Source organism: Arachis ipaensis, chromosome B8, assembly GCF_059453495.1.
Source record: "Arachis ipaensis isolate K30076 ecotype BB chromosome B8, ASM5945349v1, whole genome shotgun sequence".
In the NCBI taxonomy this organism is placed as follows: Eukaryota; Viridiplantae; Streptophyta; class Magnoliopsida; order Fabales; family Fabaceae; genus Arachis; species Arachis ipaensis.
In genome coordinates this window covers 32,043,380-32,067,208 of record NC_142443.1, presented here as the reverse complement: position 1 = coordinate 32,067,208, position 23,829 = coordinate 32,043,380, and the positions used below count along the sequence as shown (strand labels likewise).

The 23,829-nt window shown below is 35.5% G+C and overlaps 3 protein-coding genes across 3 annotated transcripts; 2 read left to right on the top strand and 1 right to left on the bottom strand.

Annotated features, from left to right (window-relative positions):
• Positions 1-4,103: 4,103 nt before the first annotated feature.
• Positions 4,104-4,671, bottom strand: LOC148547622 (uncharacterized). The gene is made up of 2 exons (XM_088496287.1): positions 4,654-4,671; positions 4,104-4,565 (listed from the first exon to the last, which is right to left on the bottom strand). The coding sequence occupies exons 1-2, from the start codon at positions 4,657-4,659 to the stop codon at positions 4,104-4,106; spliced, it is 468 nt and encodes a 155-aa protein (XP_088352413.1). The 5' UTR covers positions 4,660-4,671.
• An 11,245-nt stretch (positions 4,672-15,916) lies between these two features.
• On the top strand, positions 15,917-19,296 carry LOC148547621 (uncharacterized). The gene is made up of 3 exons (XM_088495516.1): positions 15,917-18,568; positions 18,657-19,237; positions 19,284-19,296. The coding sequence occupies exons 1-3, from the start codon at positions 16,721-16,723 to the stop codon at positions 19,294-19,296; spliced, it is 2,442 nt and encodes an 813-aa protein (XP_088351642.1). The 5' UTR covers positions 15,917-16,720.
• Positions 19,297-19,299: 3 nt separating this feature from the next.
• LOC107610842 (uncharacterized) lies at positions 19,300-23,482 on the top strand. The gene is made up of 6 exons (XM_088497272.1): positions 19,300-19,383; positions 20,339-20,778; positions 20,867-20,993; positions 21,376-21,654; positions 22,631-22,738; positions 22,835-23,482. The coding sequence occupies exons 1-6, from the start codon at positions 19,300-19,302 to the stop codon at positions 23,480-23,482; spliced, it is 1,686 nt and encodes a 561-aa protein (XP_088353398.1).
• The last annotated feature ends 347 nt before the right edge of the window (positions 23,483-23,829 follow it).

Sequence of the window (23,829 nt, the reverse complement as noted above, 5' to 3'; positions counted from 1 at the left end):
AAATGAAGCTCAGCGGCAACGCACTCCAGCAAACAGGAGGAGACCTCGTGGGGTTCTCGGGTGAGCGAGTACCAATATTGGGGTCAGTGTGGTTACAAACCACACTGGGTGAGCATCCTCTTTCCAAAACATGTGATATTCAATATTTAGTTGTTGATTGCTTTAGCCCATACAACCTCATACTAGGCCGACCTTTTTTGAATAAGTTCGGCGCCATTGTATCTACAGTTTACCTGTGTGTCAAGTTCCCTTCACAGCATAACCAGGTTGTAACAATCCATGGAGATCATAAAGAGGCGCGCCAATGCTACAACATCAGCATGAAGCTACCAACCCGTTTCAAACAACAAGTCAACAACCTACACCACGTAGCAAAGAACTCGGCATTAGCCGACCTTGACCCGCGAGCCGACTTTCTAGAACGACCTACACCATCCGGAGACTTATAGAAAGTATATTTTCATAATAATCCTAACAAATTTACTTATGTAGGTACATCCCTAGACGATGCTGAACTAAAAGCCATCACCACCTTTTTACAAACACAAGCCGACCTCTTCGCATGGACACCTTCCGACATGCTCGGCATCGATCCACAGATAATCAGCCACAAATTAGCAATAAACCCATCTGCATGACCAGTACAACAGAAGAAACCGAACCTCGGCGAAGAAAAGAAAAAAACATCATTAGAAGAAACTCAAAAGCTGATCAATGCAGAGTTCATCAAGGAAATCAAATTTACTACCTGGCTAGCAAATGTGGTAATGGTAAGGAAACAAAACGGTAAGTGGCGCATGTGCATCGACTTTACTGATTTAAACAAAGCCTACCCGAAAGATTCTTACCCTTTACCATCCATAGATTCTTTGGTAGATAACGCTTCCGGTTATGCTACCTTGAGTTTCATGGATGCTTATTCGGGTTATAATCAAATCCTCATGCATCCCTCTGATCAAAATAAAACGGCATTTATCACTGAATTCGGTAACTATTGCTATAAAGTTATGCCCTTTGGACTAAAGAATGCAGGAGCAACCTACCAGCGACTTATGAGCAAAGTCTTCGCAAAACAAATCGGCAGAAACATCGAAGTGTATGTCGACGACATGGTCGCCAAGATACAGCTCGGAAAAAACCATATTGACGACTTATCAGAGATTTTCGAGCAAATTCGCAACTACAACATGCGTCTAAACCCAGAAAAGTGCACCTTCGCAGTTCAGGGAGGTAAATTCTTAGGTTTTTTACTGACAAACAGGGGCATTGAGGCGAATCCAGACAAATGCCGAGCAGTTCTGGAAATGACAAGCCCAAAAACCGTAAAGGAAGTCCAACGGCTCACCGGAAGACTCGCTGCACTATCCAGATTTGTTCCATGCTTAGCTTCAAAATCCACTCTTTTTTTCCAAACGATAAAAAAGAAAAATAAATTTCACTGGAACGACGATTGCGAGAGAGCTTTTCAAACACTAAAAACTATTCTCTCCTAACCGCCGATCCTACAGAAACCCCATCAAGGGGAAGACTTATTCCTGTATTTATCAGTGACTGATTGGGCTATAAGCTCTGCTCTTGTTACAGAAAGGGACAAAACTCAACATCCAGTATACTTTGTCAGCAAAACTCTTCAACACGCCGAGCTCAATTACCCGAGAATTGAAAAGCTGGCTTTAGCACTAGTTTTCTCAGCAAGAAGACTCCGACCTTACTTCCAAAGTCATGTTGTCCATGTGAAGACCGATCACCCATTACGCCAAGTGTTACATAAACCAGAAATCGCCGGAAGACTTATTAAATGGTCAATAGAATTGTCAGAATTCGACATAAGGTACCAATCAAGAGGGCCGATTAAGTCCCAATTTTTAGCAGACTTCATTGCAGAACTAACTATCCCTTCAGAAGACGATCATACAAAACAATGGAGCTTATACGTCGACGGCTCATCTAACACCGAGGGCTGTGGCGTCGGAATACGTCTATAGTCCGACGATGGCTTTATTCTAGAACATTCATTGCACCTATCCTTCAAAGCTAGCAACAATCAATCCGAATATGAGTCCCTCGTTGCAGGACTCCGCCTTTGCTTGGACCTCCGCATTTCAACTCTAAAGGTATACTGTGACTCCTTATTGGTCGTACAACAGGTAAGCAACCACTTCCAAGTAAGGGATCCTCTCCTTTCTAAATACTTATTATTAGTAAAAGATTTGATCTCAAAGTTTTCAAATTTTGAAATTCAACACATCCCACGAGAATAAAACCAAAGAGCCGATATCTTATCTAAACTCGGCAGCACACAATCCGACTTATCCACACTGCACCAATCCACTATTACATCACCAAGTGTAAGTCTAACAGATGTACTAAGTGTCACACAGGAACAGGGTTGGCAGGACGATTACATACAATATCTGAAAACAGGTCAAATACCAAATAAGTTCGGCAGCACAAAAAGATTCCGAAGAAAAGTATCGTTCTTCACATTGATCAACGAAACCTTATACCGCCGAGGATATACTCGGCCGCTACTAAAATGTCTCAATAAAGATGAAGCTGACCTAGCCCTGTCGGAAGCACATGAGGGCATTTGCGGAACACATACAGGAGCTCGGAGCCTAGCCTCAAAAATACTCCGCGCAGGTTTCTTTTGGCCAACCTTACAACATGATAAAAAAACTAAAGTTCAGACTTGTGAAAACTGTCAGAAACATGCACCACTCATACATCTCCCTGCCGAACAACTACATTATTCCGACGTAAGTTGGCCTTTCTATTAATGGGGGCTAGACATCCTCGGTCCATTCCCAACGGCACCGGGGCAGGTAAAATTTTTATTGGTTACAATTGATTATTTCTCAAAGTGGTTGGAAGCCCAACCTTTAGCCAGAATCACATCACAATAAATAATTTCCTTTACTTGGAAGAATATTGTTTGCCGCTTCGGCATTCCCCATCATATCATCACTGACAATGATCGCCAGTTTGCCGACCATAAATTCCAATCCTTTTTGCAGAACCTTAAGGTCAAACAACATTTTTCTTCCGTTGAACATCCTCAGACAAACGGACTAGCAGAAGCAGCGAACAAGATCATACTACATGCCTTAAAGAAAAAGTTAGATGATGCCAAAGGACTTTGGGCCGAACTAATACCAGAAATTCTTTGGGGTTACAACACAACACCTTAGTCATCAACAAAGGAGACACCATTTCGCCTAGTATATGGCTTTGAAGCTATGATACCCTTAGAAGTCTCACACAGCTCGGTCCGAACTCAACTCGGCAATCAGAATGAAGCCCGGCGAGCCGAGCTAGATCTCATCGAAGAAATAAGGGAAACAGCCACAATGCGACAACGCGTGGCTCAGCAAGCAATCGCCCGACGACATAACAAATCGGTCAGAAACCGATCATTCCAAATTGGCGACTTAGTTCTTCAAAAGGCGGAAACAGCGTGCCGACCTCCATCCCATGGAAAGCTCGCAGCAAACTGTGACGGCCCCTACCGAGTTATAGAAGTCCTTGGCAACGGAGCATATAGACTAGCATCCATGAATGGTACAATACTACCTAACACCTGGAACATTTCCTCATTAAAGAAATTTTACAGTTAAAAATCAGGGACAGGCTTGTACTCTTTTTCCTACTACCAAGATTTTTCCCAATGGGTTTTGCTTGGAGAGGTTTTAATGAGGCTAGCCTACCTGAACCTTTGTAACCAAAGGACTAGCAATTCTATTATATGTAATGAATCTATCTCATTTTATACAAACTGTGTCACATTATCACGTTTGCTTTTACAATCAACAATGCTTGGCACGATTTTATCTATGATCAAACCTCAAAATGACAAACATCTTCGTCTAACATTCGAACCAAGCATATTCGGCAAACACTACATGGAATGCTCTTAACTGAATTCCTATCAATCGCACAAAGTGCCGATCAAACAACTCAGCACAAATCAAAAACGAATATAGATAAGGTCAAACAAACTCTATTAATGACCTCCAAAACAGTTACTGTCAATAATGTATCATCAATTACATTATCCATCAAAACATAAAAATATTTTACCAAAACAAAACTACATTAAAATACTAAATATTCTCTGCCTCATCTTCGGCAACACCATCATCCTCAACCATCTTCCCATCTCGGACGATCTTACCAGGATCCAACTCAGAAAAATCGACACCTGGAGTAATAAACTTTGCCTGTAAGGCTGCCCTTTCAAAACCCTCTACAAACGAATCCAAAATTTCATCACTCTTCTTCTTCTCCATCTCCTTCAGCCGAGCAGTAACATCAATCAGCCGAGTTTCCATACTCGCCAAATCAACTTCCTTTTTCTTCAAGTCCTCAACGTCCTTATCATAGCTATCCTTAGTCTCCTTCAGCGACTTTTCAGTATCAGCCAACTTACTCTGCAGCTCAGAAACAACATTCTTGCTCTTACTTAATTCTTCTTTCATCACCAGAAATTCATCCTTTTCCTCTACCACTTTCTTATGCCTCAGCTCCTGACTCCGTCCTAAGCTGGCCAACTTCAACCCAACAACCTGCAAAACATAACAACAACAAGGAAAGCAAAAATACATAAAACCCCCCCTAACCAGGATAAAACCTAAACCAAAGGGAAGACCTTACCTGCATATATTGCCTAATAGCTACTTCACCAACCTCTTTTGCAAGAGAAACATCAGCCTCAGATTGACAATGTTCGTCTACAACAGCCATGTAAGGATACTCTTTTCCTCACACAGAAACACCATCACTAAGCTCGGACATCTCATGAAGTTTTTTCTGATTCCCAACAAAAGCCCGAATCTCCTCCAGAGACACTCTTTCTTCCTTCCCACTAGACTCATCGGACAAATCCACCACCCCGACTTCCTTTTTCTCGCAATTACCTTCCTACGCCCCTGACGAGGCTGAACAACCTCCCCAGGCGTTGCCACTTTCTCACGGTTCGACGATGAAACCTCCTTTTCCAAATTCTTACTTTTAAAGCGTGACCTCAAAGAAGCAGCCGAGACCCCAGGGTACTTCCCACCTGCAATACAAACACAAGAACACATCAGAAACCCATACAAAGTCAATACAAAAATAACAAATATCCCAAACTCACCCAGGTAATTCATCACTGCCTCCTTATCATCTTCCCATTTGAGTAACTCATACATAGATATAAGATCCTTACGGTCAATACCCTCAACCAAAAACTCAATCAAACACACATTCCTCGGCGAAATGACTTCAGGACCGAGTATATTTTGCGGTTCCGAACACCACCACAAAGGAAACTTCTCAGCCAGATTCTCATCAACATAAACAGGAAAAACGTTTTCTACACTCCTAACCTTAAGATACATTTCTTTAAAATCCTTGAACGAGGATTTATACAACCTAAAAATAGCGAACCCAGGAGTGCTATTAAAATTTATCCAACCCCCTTTCCACACCCCCTTTGCTTGAAATAAAGAAAAGAACAAATCAACCGTAGGCGTCTCCTCAAGATATTCCATTAAAACCTCAAAGGAACGCAGAAACGCCCAGCCATTAGGATGAAGCTGAGACGCAACACAGTTCAACTGTTTCAGAACTTGGCACTCAAACTCTATAAATGGCAATTTCACCCTCAACTCCTCAAGCACACAGCTGTGCATGTAGAAGAACTCGAAACCCTGCCTTCGATGATACACCCTATCATCGTTATTACATGAAAGCAACTCAATCTGAACCCCAGAACCAGCCCTAACGACTCTTGCTAAGTTCACCTCCTTCACCGCAGATTCATCACGAAACAGAGAGATTCGAGATTTCACATCCTCACCAACCCAGTCATAAGACCAATCAATCTCACCTTTTTTATCTTTATCCAACCCCATTAGAACACAACAACAAGAACAGCAGAAGGGAACAAGAACAGAAGAAGAGAAAAGAGAAAGAGAAAATAATTCAGAAGTAAAGAGACAAAGTGAACATATCTCTTTTGCTCATTCTGTTACCAAAATTGAAAAACCCAAGCACCAAAAGAAACTAGAGTTAACTTCTAGCAGTAACCCAACAAACGATTCGAATTATGAAACTATTTCCCATTAAAATCTAAAACCACAAACTACATTGGAAAGGCAACAAGCCTTTAATGCTTCCATTAAACTCTCTCTCTCCTCCCAAAACAATGCCACGACTCCCCATGTCTTATCAAACAATACTTTTTTAATGAAATATGTTGAACTGGGGGCTCACTCAATAACCTATCCAACCGAGTTATAACTCCTCAAAGAAGCTCAACCTGCTTCATTAAAAACTCTCCACAGGCCAAGCTTGGGGGCTATGATATGGTCGTCATAAAGGAGCTATAACTCGGCATAGTCCGTTATAGCTCCTCCATTCATAAGCCATAACTCGGTCAGATAAATGCTCCGTCATAACCGACGACAAAACGGTAACACAATCAAGGGACGTTACCTATCTTTTTGTAACCGACTTTAAATACTAAAGACGTAACAGCCGAGCAGTCTACCATATAAAAGCCAGATAAAGTATTTTCTTCGGTAAGTAAGATATAGCACAATATACTGACTTAAGCTTCGGAGTGCCTTTGCAGGTATACTCTCCCCCTCATTTGTTCGTGTTATTCACGTCACACCAGAAAGAAAAGCTCGGAATTCAAGGATCGGACGATCAGCCTCAAAGCGCATAAGCTCGGTTGATACCTCTATTTCGCAAGAAAGAACAGTTTCTATTAACTCTTCATCCTTAACTAATGTAATTTTTAGCAATCAATTTGTCTGAAAAATGTTCTCATAAACCTTTAAAATAATAAAAATTTATTAAATATCAAAATGTCTGATTTAAAATTTATTAAAAAACTAATTTGAATATATATTCTTCAAAATCCATAAATATATAAAAGGTATTACATAATACCCATTATATTAAAATAATCCCTTAAAAAATTGGGATCAAATTTACATCTTCATGAAATATAAGGAGTGCTATTCAAGAGTGTAATTGTTTGTGAAACATAACTTAAAATTGGGATAGAAACAGGGAATAAAATCAAATTCTAAGTGTTCAGTTTGAATTGAGACAAAATAAAAGTATCAAAATTGAAGGTACAGTGAAGGATTTATTTTGCAGAGTCAGATCCGATACTCTGGTGTTTAGTTTAAACTATTGTCTGCTACTGTAATGGCTAATGTTTAAAGCAAGTCTGTGATCAGAATATTCCTTCTGCACAATGCTGTTGGTCGCAAATTAAAGCATGTTCAACATTCCGTTTGATACGTCGCTGTTACTTGGTACACTCATGCATTTTCATTTTTAACATTTCTACACCCCTCCATCCATCATTTTACAAAGTAGCATTTTTCATCATTTTATGCATGACCAAACCGCACCAATCTTCATCATAAATCTATGTTCATTTTTTATATATGTTAATATGTACGCATGTGTGTTTGTTTTATATAATTAAATAGAGAAAATATTGAAAATCAACTTTTAGTTAGTTAACATTAACCAAATTTAATTTTTAAGTTTATAATTCAGAATTTTTCAAGGTTACTGATTTATGATTTTAAAGAAATGAGTTAATGTTAATTATAAAAAAAAGAAGGGTTAATTTTCTAACATTACTTAACTAAATAATATATTAATCTTCAAAAGTGGTATTAATATTTATCCTAATGAAATATTAGAAACTCAAACAAATTCTGCACAATTTCAAACTAGACTTCCTCATAATTAGACTAAATTAATCTGCAATATTTGATGCACAATTTTATTTTCTTAAATATTTTTTATTGATAATATTAGGTGTACACTAAAATCAATTGTTAATATATAATATATGTTAAAATATAAAATATACATTAAAAATAAATTTAAAAAATACATATACACAAATACAAATTAAATTTAAAAAATACATATACACAAATACAAAGTGGTTGATTTTGGTGTAGATATAGTATTTTTTATTCTTTATTTATAAACAAATAAAAAGTATCTTTAAAATTTAAATACAAGAGTTTAAATATACATTTTAATTAATAATACATTAATGACTATTAATTTATAAATATATTTTTTGATTTAGATTTTCTTACAACCATTATTGTCAACTAGCTAGTAATTGTTCACTATGTAAGGAGAAAAGTATATGGAACCAAGCGGTGATCAGCCAAAACGTAAATAACTTAACTAATTTATAATTATATTTAATTAATTTTATTTTTTTAAATTATAATATTTGATATTAATTGTATCTAACCTCAAATTAAAATTCTGAATGATATGTTGGAGAAATAGGGGCGGGATCACGGAACTTCCAACGATCCTGATTCTTAGTATATAAAAAAATTTATAAAATATATAAAAAAACATCCATTTAGTATAAAAAAAACATCCTAATGCCTAACATAAGCACTATCCACGTAGAGATTTTGGATTCAGTTAGAGGCATTTAGCTGGTTTTTGACTGATACTCTTTTGGTTCCTTAGCATTGGTGTATGTAATTGTCTACTATCATGTGAAGTTTATTAACAAATCACTCCTATTTTCACTTGAAAAATATAGTACTTAGAGCTCCTTTTTACCTTAAATTTGCATCTCATTCTATCTCTCACTATCAATTTTTTACGGTAAAACAAGCTCTCTCGTAAATCCGAGCATGACTTGGACCAATTTGGTATAATAGTATCAAAAAGTTGGTCTCTCTGTACTAGTATTTTTTCGGTGATTGTCTTTGCACTTGTATGAATTAAAAAAATTAAGAAGAACTCCTGTAGACAAATTTATATAGCCTCATGAACGGACATAATGAGTCTCACTCTTTGCTGAAATAGGAAAGTACATGCCAAATTTCAATTCTATTTGACTGGTCGCATCGGATTTGTAAATAATTTTTCCTTTTGACAATTTCAAATATTAGATTAAATGACGGGGGAATCTAATTTACGGTGAGACAGGTCATGGTCCAAACATAATTTCAGTGTAATAGCACCAAAAAGTTGGTCTCTTTATACTTGTATGAAATTTAAAAATTGGCTCTATTTGAATTTATGAAGAACTACTATAAACAAATTTATATACACCATAATATTTTGGATTTATAGTTATGATTTTTTTTGTCATGATAAAAAACCATGATCATAGACTCTCTATGATCACGGTTTTTTAAGGTGACTAGAAAAAAAAGGCTATAGTTACGCTTTTTTTGGAAAGGGTGACCATAGAGTACTTATGGTCACAGTTTTTTTAAAAAGGATGGCCTAAAAGGATTTATGGTCATGGTTTTGAGGGGTGACCTAAAAGGGTCTATAGTCACGATTTTTTACAATAACCAAAAAGGGTCTATGGTCACGGTTTTTCAAAAAAGGGTGACCTAAAAGAGTCCATGGTCACGATTTTTAGGAGTGACCTAAAGGGGTCTATGGTCACGGTTTTGGGGGTGGCCTAAAAAAGTCTATGGTCACGCTTGGGGGTGACCTAAAAGGGTCTATGGTCACGGTTTTTTATAGTGACAAAAAAGGGCTATGGTCACAATTTTTCAAAAAAGAGTTACCTAAAAGGGTCTATGGTCACAGTTTTGGGGTGACCTAAAGGGATCTACGGTCACGGTTTTGGGAGTGGCCTAAAAGGGTCTATAGTCATGATTTTTCGGAAGGGTGACCTAAAAGGGTCTATGGTCACGGTTTTAAGGGTGAGTTAAAGGGGTCTATGGTCACGATTTTGGGGGTGACCTAAAGGTGTCTATGGTCACGGTTTTTTACAGTGACAAGAAATGGTCTATGGTCACGATTTTTTGGAAGGGTGACCTAAAAAGATTCTATGGACACTGTTTTGGGGGTGACCTAAAGGGATCTATGGTCACGATTTTTCAAAAGGGTGACCTAAAAGGGTCTATGGTCACAGTTTCGGGTGGTGACCTAAAGGGGTATATGATCACGGTTTTGGGGGGTGACCTAATGGGTCTAAAAAGAATCTATGGTCACAGTTTTAATCATTTGAATTTTAATTAATTAAGATTTTTATGTATTTTTTATTATTTTAAATATTTTATCTTTTTAAAATTTAAAAATTTTAATAATTAAAACTAATAATAATTTTATATGATTTACTTTAAATATTAAAATTTTAAATATAATTTTATAAATAAATTAAGTTGAATACTATTAATTTTAAATGGGAGTATTATAAAATTAAATTTAAGAAATTTTTATTATGAATAAATTATTCATTTATTTTATTAATTTGAGTTCTTAGAGATTAATTTATTAGAAATGATTAAATTAATCTTTATAAATACATTGAGTTTAAGTTAATTAATGTTTATGTACAATCTTTACTATAATTAGTTATTTTATATAAATTAGAATTAAAATTTTTGTAATAGAACAATAATAAAAAATTATATCATATAATCTGAATAATTGATATTCTCAGATTTAAACCAAATTTTATAAAATGTGATTAGTATGTTTATTTTATAATTTAAATTAAAAATAATTATTTAAACTCATTGATAAATTGATAAATAAAAATAATTAAATAATTTTTTGGGTTTGGTCTCTTTGTGTAAAAGGGGTGACTCATGTTAAGGGATTTCAAAAATCTGGGATTTGTGGTTTTGACCTTGTGAATCTGAGTCCGTACAAATAGGTAAGAGTTAGAAAGACTATGTCCGAATGCTTGTATTACTTAGAATGTTTATGCTTATGTAATAATATCTACTAACACAAGTTAGTTTATGATGTAAGTGCTGAATATTCTGTTTTCTTTTTTAGCCTAATTATATTGTTGGAAGACATTATGATGCTTGCTCACATCGCTTTTTAGTTAAATGGTATCCACCAATTAAGATTTCAGGGTCTAATATATGCATGATGTTACCTTTTAATTAACGAAAAAATTGAATGTTGATGCGATTTGTTTAATGTTTCTTTCTTATCCGAATTTTGTTTGTTTGTTTTGTTACATATATCGTAGGCATCAAGACTTTTTCTAAGAAATGGATTCTGATCTGAAAGTTGAAATGTCCAAGAAAACTCCAATTTTTGTTGTTATTAGTTTAATTAGTTTTAATTTAGGTTTTTTGTGAAATTGTAGCAGTGTAGAACTAATTAGTTTTAATTTGTCTTTTGTTATTAGTTTAATTAGTTTTAACTTGTGCTCCATATTCATTACTCAACTGTACTGCATCATCAAAAATATTTTTGCTCTATTCTAACATGTTTATTTCTTTTGCTAGCAGGAACAGGAGGACATGATGTGAAGAAAATATGTTCTATACAAATATAAGATGGGATGAGTCTTATAATGATTTTGGTTATCTAAATGTATTATTATGATGTGTTCTTTACTTTTTGATAAGAGACTTTATCCGATTTTACATGTAATGGATAAATTACACTTTATTTTGATTAGTGTTGTAATGGATATCTAGTTTTTAATGAAACTTTTATGATTTAAATTTATTAAATTTCTCATTTTTAGATTTATTTTGTGATTATCATCATTTTGGGATGTGATTATGCTTTTAAAAAAATTAAAATCTCATAAAAAAAATAAGTTATAGTCACCATTTAAAAATATGGTGACCATAGATAAGCTATGGTCACGGTTTTAAGGAGGGGTGACCATAGATAAGCTATGGCCACGGTGAAAATCGTGACCATAGATAAGGCTATGGTCACGGTTTTAAGGTAGGGTGACCATAGAGGCTATGGTCACGGTTTTAAGAAGGGGTGACCATGGATAGGACTATGGTCACAGTTTTAAGTGGGGTGACCATAGAGGCTATGGTCACGGCAAAAACTGTGACCATAGATAAGGCTATGGTCACGGTTTTAAGGTGGGGTGACCATATAGCTATGGTCACGGCAAAAACCGTGACTATAGATAAGGCTATGATCACGGTTTTAAGGAAGGGTGACCATAGATGCTATGGTCACGATGGATAAGGCTATGGTCACGGTTTTTACGCGTGACCATAGATTAACCTATGGTCACTACAAGAAAAAGCGTGTTTATCGACGGCAAAAATCGACGGCTATTTCTGCCGTCGATAATTTTCGACGGCTTGCTGTCGATATCACTAGAAAAAATAATTAAAAATAAAAATATTAAAATCGACGGTCTTGTCGTCGATATTTTTATAATGCATTAATTTATTTCCCTATTATCGTCATATTAGAGGCGAACCAGCAGTCGAAAATAAAATCGACGAATATGGCGTCTATTTTATTATTTTAAATATCGACAACCTTGCCGTCGATAAATTTGAACGGTCTAGATTACCTTCTAAAATGGGATGAATGGTCTAAATTTAATCTATATAATAGACGCCATTTGTGTTGTTTTTTTATATTAAAATCGACGAACGTGTCGTCTATTTTATTATTTTAAATATCGACAACACTGCCGTCGATAAATTTGAACGATCTAGATTACTTTCTAAAATGGAATGGAAGGTCTAAATTTAATTTATATAATAGACGCTATATGTGTTGTTTTTTTATATTAAAATCGACGATTTTGTCGTCTATTTTATTATTTAAAATATCGACACCTTTGTCGTCGATAAATTTGAATAAAATCGACAAACAAGCCGTCGATTTTTATCACTAAAAACACATTTTCTCAACTCCTGCTTCCAAAGTTCAGAAACGCATGTCTTCCCCAAATTCAAGCTAGGTATTTTTATCCCTAAAAACGCTTTCTCTTCAACACCGCCTCCGTCCGACACCACCACCGGCGACCACCATCGCCTACCCTCTCTCTCTTCCTTCTTCTCTTTCTTCCCCATTTCTCCATTTCTTCGTTCCTGCGTGCAACACCCCTGTTCGTGGAGTCACTCTCTGTCCGCGTCTTCAAGCACCGACAAGCAACCACCAGCGGCGGCGACCTTCTGTGCCACTGCGAGATCACCTCCACCCCACCGCCTCTCCGTTCTTCTTCCTCCTTTCATCAATGCAGGTTCCCTTCTCCTGTTCCCTGTCTTTCTTTTCTTTATTTTCACTGCTTTTTAATTCTGTTTTTAGAAATTTTGGTTAGGTTTAGGTTTGTTAAAACTTGTGTTTCTAGACTGAAATTGTTGTTGGCTGTATCTTTCTGAAATTACTGGGTTGAATGTTGCTTAGATTAAACTGAAATTTACTGTTTTGAACTCTGCACACCACATGTTCGGAGAAATGCCTGAATGGAATTTTTGTATGTAAGGCTTTATTATTATGATTATTATTAGGTTTATTTTTTCAATTTTATAACATTTTGATAGAGTAAAATAGTAAATAGTGAATTGTATCTAACTAGGGAAGAATTTAATAACAAGAATTATATTGATTAGAACGAATGGGTGATATTTGGAATTTACCACAGGAGGAAGGAGGTATCATAGCTGCTTTGAAATTAAGCTATGGTCAAAGAATTGAAAATAGAAATTTCTAATCATATAGAAAGAAGGACAAAGGTGATGGTATAATTATAGATCTTGATAACAAAAATACAATTTTAAAGTTTTAATCCCTTGTCTTGAGTTTTGACTTTAGGAACACAATGTTCCCATTTAAAAAGCTTAATAGACAGTGGAAGAAAAAAGGAAGAGTGTGTAGCTGTTTTAGAGAGTAATAGAAAGGTCAAAGAATAAAAAGAGGAGAAAAATTGGAGAACAGCAGAGTTAGCTGCTTTGATTTGATATGTTTTAGATTAAATGAAATTAAAATTCATAAATTCAGAAGTTGAAGGGATTTTATAACAAAAAGTAGCACATGCACTAACTAACAACCAAATGATATTGATAAAATTTGTAAAGCTGAATAAAACAGAATAAGGAAAGAAAGGGTGGCTGCCAGAATTCTAGGAGGAATAGAAAGATCAAAGAACAAGTGGAGAACAGAAGAGAGTGTTGTTCTACAAGGAAAGTATTTGTATAATATAATCATATGATTGATTAATCTTTGTGTGAAAAGAATCAGAGTGTTCCATTCTGGCTTAAGTGATTGTTTGTTGAAAAAAATATATTCTTATTAATGATTATATTATACAACTTGTGTAAAAGAAAGAGAGTTTCACATTTATACCGTAAAAGGGATAAGCAATAAATCCATGGAGAAGAATTCAACTATATATCATATTTATACAGTTGGTATACTTAATGTTTTCCCTTGATTGGTCCAATGACATTCCATGAGTTTTTTTTTTTTTTTTGTTAAGCAGGGCATGAAAATGAATCCTCCATATATTAATTAATCGTATAATATAAATAGAATCTTGTTATTTGTTATTTATTTATTATTATTTTAATAATACAATACTATCTTCTGTTATTATATATATGTCTATGTCTATAATCACTTCCCAAGCAAACTAATCAAACCCCCATATCTTTTAAGTGGGTGTTTACTTTTTAACCGATTATTCCATTGAGTGTGGCTTAAGTCACATGCCTTCAAAGATTATGCACTTTCTCATCATTTTTTTGATATATTTGCCATGGATGAGTGATCCATTATTTAGTGGGGCTATCATCACAGGACACAGATCATAGATTTATCTATTTATAATTATGGATCAGTGATTTTAAAGCTAATATATTATTATTTGGCAATCACTAATCAGCAATCTGATTATGCAAACAGTAATCACTCTCCTTCCCTTTTGAAGTAACTAGTTATAGTGAATAATCATGTTTGCATTAACTAATTATGGGAAAAAAAAAGAATTCAATTAATTGAACCCAAAATCATAAATTTCTCTCAGGTTCTTTCAGACAGTAAGATCAAGACTAATTGGACAGAGTTGTTGCTAGGCCTCACAAAATTTCTGATGTAATTATGTGCTGTCATACTCATATAACATTATCACAAACCTATATGGCACATTTTTTGACATAGGCAAAATGACAGGCATTTCATAATTTGCTTTCAATACAGTTCTTTGATTGCTTCTCTAAGGTGCTCAACTGTATCTCATTTTGGTTTTCAACTACTTTATAAAGTCATCCCACGTCAAATTACTTGTATATTTCTGAATAATATTCAATTTGTATGTTTGCTTCATGAAGATATACAATTATTTATCCTTGAAACTAGCAGGAAATTTAGAGTTATATCTAGAGTTATATCTATAGATTGCAATGATTCCCTGTTCCTAACTATATATTTTGATTTTCTAACAACAACATATACATTTGAAGCAGCTTTCTTAAAAGATTCCCTCTCTCTCTGGTGCTGCAAAGTTAGGGTTTCCTATGACCAGGTACACTACCCTTTTCATTTCTTCAATTATTGCTTGCTGTAATTTCAGCTCAGGTATTAGCAATTGCCAACTTCTGCTTATTCTTCATGTGTTGATTTTGCAATTTGTTATGATATTCGGTTACTGATTAAGCATTTTGTTACTAGCTGATTCTGTTTTCTGGTTTAGCTTCTTGGAGCTTAGTTAGTTTTCTACTTCTTTGTGAAGTATGAGAAATCATCAATATTGAAAGAATATTCAGTTTTCTGCTACCGAACTCAAGATTCTGATATACTCTTTTGCAATATTTGATATTTCTATGCAGCATTTCATAGTGGGAATTGTAGTGGTGTGGGTCAATAGAATCTTTTGATCAAAGAAACAATAGTGGAGTATTTGGTTCTTCAGCATATACACTATCACAAAGTATTGGTAGAGTTTAAGACTCCCAAAAAAGGTATTCAAGGTTTAACCTTCTACTTTTTTATTTATTATGCATGCTTATCTATACTTACTTATGTATGCTTGTTTGTGTAAACCATTCATAGTGAAAGTATAAATTATATTGATGATAAGATTTATTTGTTGTGGTTTCTCGTTGAATAAAAAAATTAAAAAGTGAATATTATCCCTTTGATATGTAGGAAATTAAATTCATTAATAATGGAAAACCAGAACCGAAGTTGGATGTATGATAGAACATATGATCAGAGGCGGAGTCTTAAACCCAGTTTTATTAAAGGGGTAAATGAATTTGTGGATGTGTGTACTAGAACTCATGAATTTCTCAGAGGAGGTTTAGTTAGGTGTCCATGTGCCAGATGTCAATGTGGGACGTTTAAACAGTTGATCGACATTAAGATTGATCTATATACTCATGGGTTTAAACCTAATTATTGGGTTTGGACAGAGCATGGAGAAGAGATACCCACAGAGAATCAGATTAGGATAGAAGAAGATATTGAAAGTAGCTCTGAATTAGGTGGTGTTACATGGGAAGAAAATTTTGATCGTTATCATGAGATGGTTGTTGATGCTTTGCAACCTGAGTTTCACATGTACATGCAACCAACAGTGGAGGAACCAAATCGAGATGCCAAGAGATTTTATGACCTCTTAGATTCAGTTAGTAAACCCTTGTGGGAAAATTGTATCCATTCACGATTGTCACTTGCTAGTAGGATGCTGAGTATAAAATCAGAGGGAAACCAATCTCAGGGATCTTTTGACCAGTGGGCAACTTTGTTTAGAGAAATACAAACAACTCCAAATGAAATTCCTGCTAATTACTATGAAGCTAAGAAAATTGTTTCCCAACTTGGGTTTAAGGAGGTTAAGATAGATTGTTGTGTCAATGGTTGTATGATATATTACAAAGAGGACAAAGATCTTAGACAATGTAAATTTTGTGGGGAGTAGAGATTTAAGCCTAGGAAGGGAAAAAATAAAGAGGTGTCATATAAAAGAATGCATTATTTGCCATTGATTCCAAGGCTACAAAGGTTGTATGCATCAATGAGTACTGCCCCTCATATGTTGTGGCATCACCAAAATCGCAGAAATGACGACGTGATGACACATCCTTCCCATGGTGAAGCATGGAAACATTTTGATACCAACCATCCTCATTTTGCAAGCGAACCGCGTAATGTTAGACTTGGACTTTGTTCTGATGGGTTTTCTCCTAATGTTCATTTTAGCACACCGTACTCTTGTTGGCCTGTTATAGTTACCCCTTATAACCTTCCACCTCATATGTGTATGAAAGACCCTTTTTTGTTCCTAACGTGCATCATACCCGGAAAAGAAAATCCCAAAGCAAAAATTGATGTTTATCTTCAACCATTGATAGATGAACTTAAAGAGTTATGGGATGAAGGCGTCCTAACATACGACATTCATAGCAAGAGGAATTTTCAGTTAAAGGCTGCATTAATGTGGACAATTAACGATTTTCCTGCTTATGGAATGTTATCTGGTTGGAGTACGGGGGGAAGATTAGCGTGTCCAATATGCATGGAGGATACCAAGGCCTTTTGGTTAGATTATGGCGGAAAGAATTCATGGTTTGACTGTCACAGGAGATATTTACCTGAAGGTCATCCTTATAGGCGTAATAAAGTTGGTTTTAAGAAGAATGTTGAGGAGGATGAAGGACCTCCTATTAGGCTTAGTGGCGAACAGATCTGGGAAAGAGTTAGACACTATCCTAAAATAGTTGACACAGGAGGACAAGTGAGATTGGCCGGATATGGAGTGGAACACAATTGGACCAAAAGGAGTATATTTTGGGATCTCCCATATTGGAAAGATCATTTGGTTCGTCATTGTTTGGATCTAATGCATATTGAGAAGAATTTTTTTGATAACATAATGAATACTGTTATGGATACTGAAAGAACAAAAGACAATGAAAAGGCAAGGTTAGACATGACTGTGCTTTGTAAGCGACCATATTTGAATTTGGTGCAGGTACGCGAAGGTCATTGGGCAAAGCCTAAGGGCAACTATGTCTTGACACTCCAACAACGAAAAAATGTTTGTAAATGGGTACAAGAGTTGAAAATGCCAGATGGATATGTTTCAAATTTACAAAGGTGTGTCGATGTCAAAAGAGGAAAATTGTTTGGGATGAAAACTCATGATTGTCATGTATTTATGGAGTGTTTGCTTCCGTTAGCCTTCAAAGAGTTACCAGACCATGTGTGGAAACCGTTGACCGAAATAAGTCAATATTTTAGGGACCTTTGTTCATCTACTCTTCGGGTTAGCGATCTTGTACAAATGGAAGTTAATATTCCTGTTATTTTGTGCAAGTTAGAAAGAATTTTTCCACCAGCTTTTTTCGACGTAATGGAGCATCTACCAGTTCACTTGGCATATGAGGCACGTGTTTGTGGACCAGCTCAGTATAGGTGGATGTATCCCTTTGAGCGTGAAATAGGCACGTATAAGAGATCAGTGAAGAATCGGGCTAGAGTAGAGGGTTCAATTTGTCAAGCATACCTGGCTAGAGAGACATCAAGTTATTGTTCTTATTACTTTGAGCCACATGTCATGTCTAAGAGAACAAGGCCGAATCGGAATGATGATGGTGGTGTAAGTTCATCTGAGCCTACCCTTTCTATTTTTGATCAACCGGGTATTGCTGGGGGAGCCAACAAAGACAGATGGTTAACTAGTATGGAAATGAAAGCTGCTCATTTACATATCTTGTTGAATTGTCCTGAAGTCGATACATTTAGAAGTCAATACAAGCAGATCCATGGGAGCAATAATTCTTTATCCAACTTTCCATCATGGTTCCGTGAGCATGTAAGTTTTTACATTTTGTTGACTGTATCAAAATATGTCAAAGTAAATCTTGTTTTTTTAAATAGTATATTTTGTTTGACAAAATCAGGTAAAAAATCCCAGTAATGGCATAACTTGTCCTCATTTATTGAGTTTAGCATTCGGGCCAAAAACTAGGGCCACGAGTGTTGGTATGTTCAAGGTTAACGGGTATAGATTTCATACTCCTGAGCATGCATCTGGAAAGAAGACAGATAATACAGGCATATATGTTAAAGGTGATGGAGGGAATGATGCATCTGATTGGTACGGCACTCTTAAAGAGATTTTGATTGTTGAATATCCAAGTCTTGTTAGTTTAAGAGTCACCTTGTTTTACTGTGAGTGGTATGACCCTACTAGGCCTCTGGGAACGCGTAGGCACAAAGACTACAAAATAATTGAAGTATTACCCACTAGAAGATATGGGAGTTACGATCCATTCATTCTTGCGCAAAAAGCTAGACAAGTGTATTACATGCCATATCCACAAGGCTGTAAGTCTAATTGGAAGGTTGTGATTACATGTAAACCACGAAAAATAATGGAGGAGGCACAAAATGAATCTGAAACTGAGGTGTATCAGAATGATGAGCCTCCACATGCTAGGATAATTTCAGAAACCGAGTTTCCACCATCATTAGCATCTACGTCAGGAGATGTTGATATGATACAACTTCAAGTAGCTGACCTCCAGGTTCCTAACGTAAATAATGAGGAGGACGATGACATTGAGAACTATGATGACGATAATGCTTACATTGATGATGATGGAAGTTCAGAATTCTCGGATTGAGGTTTTAGTTGTAAGTTTCCAACTGCCAAAAAATGACATGCAACTCTGTCCAAAGACTAAAGTCCAATTGAACTGTGTGATACTGTGATGACTTTGGATTCAAGTCATTTTTGTTTTGTGATTTCTTTTTCTTAATCTGTATATGGAGTTTATCATCAGAATGGTTAATTAATTCGCAATTTGTTTATTTATTATAGGTTTTTTTCCCTTTTGAAATCAAATCTGATTTTGAAAATCGCATGTAGTTAAAATAGAACATAAATAATTATATTTCTAATAACTTTATTTTAATATATATTTTCGAAAACCAAATTCAGATTCTATGATCTCTACCATATCTAGCTATATACCATAAGTAATATTTTAATACAATAACATTCTTAATCTGATTAGAATAAATGATTACATTAAGAATCCTAGTAAAATAAAGAAATAATAGGTGGGGTGTGATGAATATGATTTATGGGTTTTGTTAGGAGCAGCAGATGTTATTATCAGGATCCTGTTGTGTATAATTGTGTCAGCTGGAGGGAAACCGGAGATGCACAATAAGACAATAGAAGGAGCAACCAGATAAATCAAAATAAGTATTAATTTCTTGAACAAATTGATCTGGTTGCTGCACTATGCATAATGTATTGGAAGCATGAAAGAGATAATGGGAAACCAGATTCTGCTGTCAAAATAGAATTGGTTGAAGTTAGTTATGAATTTCCAGATATAGTAATTTAGTTATGTTAGTTACTATGGCAGTTGATGAAGACTAATTGATATATATATATAGCCTCTGACTTAGGTAGAAGACTCGAGGCTTGTAATAATTTTCCAAATACTAAATCAAACTTCAGATTCATTTTTTATTGCTTTCTATTCTCTTCTTCCTCTGCTATTCATTTTTTAATTGCATTTTACTTTAATTAGTATGGATAATAACTTGCTTATTTTAATGTGTACAGGATATGGTTGGTAGAGACGGAGATCGCGGCCGTGGCCGAGGCCGAAAGGGGAGGCCTAGGCTTTCTACTGGTCAGCCCCTTGACTTGCATGCGGATCCATACTCTCTCGTTGGGTCATCATCTGACACGACTGCTCCAACCAATGGGAGACTGCCACCTATTGCTACTACTACCCCCTCCCGTCAGGAGCCTCAGATACAAATGATGCCTACTCCGGGTGTGCCAAGATCATGCACTCAACAAGCCAATGAACCTTCCAATACTGCCTCACATGGTGTGCAGAGTGATCCAGCTATTGTAGCTCCCAGTCGACCAGGATCTTGTGGGGAAAGACAAACCACATCTAATAGTACCCAAGATGCTCAGGGTCAAGGAGCATCCACTGCCACTGGTCACTCCAGCACAAGTGCTCCAAAGCTTAAATATGATGGTGCCAAATGGTTTGTTATTTGCTTTAAATTTTATGAATAGCATGTCTCATTTTTACTAAGTAATATGTCATTATCATTTTTTTGGTTTTTGATGTAGTTGGCACCCACCTAAGCTTGGATTGAAGCGTATTTCTCAGGTTTTTAAGGAAAACTACAACAAGCCTTGGCTGAGTTTTGATGAGGCAGATGATGATATTCGGAAAATATGGTGGACTGAGTGGAGGGTAAATTTTATCTACCTTGTTTTATTGTGTTAATGAACTATCTTCTGCTTCATTTGATTATTAAAGCCTAATATTGTTGAAGTTTACCCCTGCTGCCATCCATGTGCAAACCTTTGATTTGAATTTAAATCTTCACAAACATCAAACATGACACCCATTGGATTCTCGACAATAGTACTATTAAACTAATTTTATCTAAACCTCATTATTGTTTTTCGTTTTATCCTAATATTTTACATAATTTTGCTATTAGAGAGAATTCTGATATCTTTAGATTATTATTACTTGTTAAACTCAGCATTACTTGTTATTTATTTATCAGCAAAATAAATTTGTATCTGTTCAGAGGCTAAATTTTATTTCAATGATTTTTTTAAAATAGAAATGCTTTGACATTATTGATACGGAAGAGGATGATATCTATCAAGCTTGGAGGTTTAGGGCTGCCAAGCGCTTGCGAGGTATGCTCCATGCCATTCGCAAAAAAGGTGCCCGTCCATATTGGATCCCACCAGAAGTTCTTGGTGAATTGATGAGACATTGGAACACTGATGCCTATAGACAATTACAGGCGAGAAATACAGCTGCCAGGAAATCGACTCGAGGTACTTCTCTTCACACTGCAAGAGGCACCACCTTTCCAGAAGCGAGGTTACGCTTAGTAAGTTGCTTATAGAATTTGTAATTTATATTTATATTATACAGAATTTGAATATAAATTGATAAAATAAATAATATGTATTTGCATGCACTATACATAGAAAGGACACAGTATATGGATCATCATCACACTTCATGCTGATATCATCAAGCTGCTATTTTCCAAATATACAAAGATGAGAGCTTTTTGTTTTGCTAGCAAGCACAGTGGGAAGTGGGAACTGCACATAACATATCTCCCATCCCACACATGAAAACAAAGCAATCATCAATTATTTCTTTGGAAGAGGGAGTTTAACTGATTTCCTTGGCCCATTTGCTGGACCCCACGTTATTTATTTATTTATATAATTAATCAATTATTAAATCTTGCAGGAGAAAGAAACAAGTACATTAAACATTTAACAATGAACTACTACTTTGCTTATAACTTTTCCAACCATTAATCTTGGTTTTCTTCTGATTTAGTAAGTCAGCACCGAGCAATAATATTTATTCCATTAAAGTAGACATCATTATTTTGTCTCTGATGACTAAGCCAAGGTTTTCTAACTCCAATTATGATCATGCTTCATAGTTAATTATTATGCTTATGCATGTAAGAGTGTTACTTAATTACTGTATGCAGTCTTCTAAGTAAGTCATTATCTATTTATCTTGTGCTTCATGAATTGCAAGACATGATGTTGGGGGCCATTGAAGGGTACCTAAGTACCTTTTTTTTTATTATGGCATAATGACCAATTTGGATTATTACTGAAGTAGACATATGCTCTATAAGTTGGTACCAAAAGAGAGTGAAATCTGGTTGTGCTTTGGTAAGCCTTAATCAATAGAGAGTGAAATCTGTTCTTAATAATGATCTTGATCTAGTTTCTTCTTGAATTGATGCAAACTGCTGAGTTTTATTTTCTGCTTAATCAATTGCTTAGTACAATACATCCCATATTACATGATAATTTGGTTACATTATGTAGAATCATTCGCTTGGAAGACAATCACGTATGGATGAGTTTTTTGAGCACACTCATACTCGCAAAGAGGATAGGACTCAATGGGTTGATGAACACTCCCGAAAGACAAAGGTAACTTACCTTTATTAATTGTAACTATTTTGTTATCTAATTATTATACATTATTAATACTTATAGTAGTTTATCAATAATTTCTCCTCATTGTAGGATATATTTCAAGAGCGTATGTTTCAGGCTGACCAAGAGCGGCAGGCTGCTATAGAGGCTGGTGTAATTGATCCACCGCCTGTCTCTGAGGAAAGCATATGGATTGAGACAGTGGGTGGAAAACGAAGAGGTAGGGTATATGGCATGGGTGAGGTAAGGGACTCTTCCATGGTGCGGCCTCGAGTTGATGGGCCAACCACGACCACCAGCGCTGATGTTTTGGATCTTAGAGAACGAATCATAATACTCAATAGGGAAGTTGAACAACATGCCGCTAAATATAGAGAGCTTGAAGACCGCTACCAAAGGGAGAAAAGAGAGTGGCAACAGACTGTTGAATCCTTGCGTGAGGATCTCAACACCAGTAACTCACAGATGGATCAATTTAGTCATCAGTTGAGCAGTTTGACTGAGTATGTGAGAGCCATGGGTCCTAGTAGTTCTGGATCACGTGTTCCCCCACCTCCTCCTTTTACTTTCCCAAGCTCTCAGAAAAGCACAGCCCCAGCCCCAGTCCCAACCCCAACCCCAGGTAGAAAACTTCCACCTATTCTGCAGCGACCAGGACAACCACAGAGTTCTCAAAGGGAGGATGATTCTGACGACGATTTTGATGACTCAGATGATTATTTAGACGAGTATGAGTAGGTTATTTAATTACTTTACTTTGAATATTTTGTATTATTAGTAGATTGCAATTTAAACGAATATAAGTCTAAGTTTAGTTATTTATCTTGTCTTGAGTCTTTATGTTAGAGGGTTATTTATTATTTTGATAAGTTTGTAAACTCATTATCTAATATTTAGTATAATTTTATTTTTATATTTAAAATTTTATTTGTCTTGTTATCTAATATTCTGTTTAAATTTTATTTTATATTTAAAAGTTTATTTATATTAACGGTTTACTATTTTTCAAATAGAAAAAAAAAATTAAAACATATAACTATTAAAATCGACGGCAATGTTGTCGATTTTATTCAAGCTTATATCGA

Bases quoted from the DNA above. Each gene is read 5' to 3' on its own strand.
- LOC148547621 (XM_088495516.1), top strand. From the start codon at position 16,721: ATGCATTATTTGCCATTGATTCCAAGGCTACAAAGGTTGTATGCATCA. The intron at 18,569-18,656 runs GTAAGTTTTTAC...TGACAAAATCAG, and splicing joins CATCATGGTTCCGTGAGCAT to GTAAAAAATCCCAGTAATGG.
- LOC107610842 (XM_088497272.1), top strand. From the start codon at position 19,300: ATGAGGAGGACGATGACATTGAGAACTATGATGACGATAATGCTTACA. The intron at 19,384-20,338 runs GTTTTAGTTGTA...TAATGTGTACAG, and splicing joins TTCAGAATTCTCGGATTGAG to GATATGGTTGGTAGAGACGG. The intron at 20,994-21,375 runs GTAAATTTTATC...TTTTTAAAATAG, and splicing joins TATGGTGGACTGAGTGGAGG to AAATGCTTTGACATTATTGA.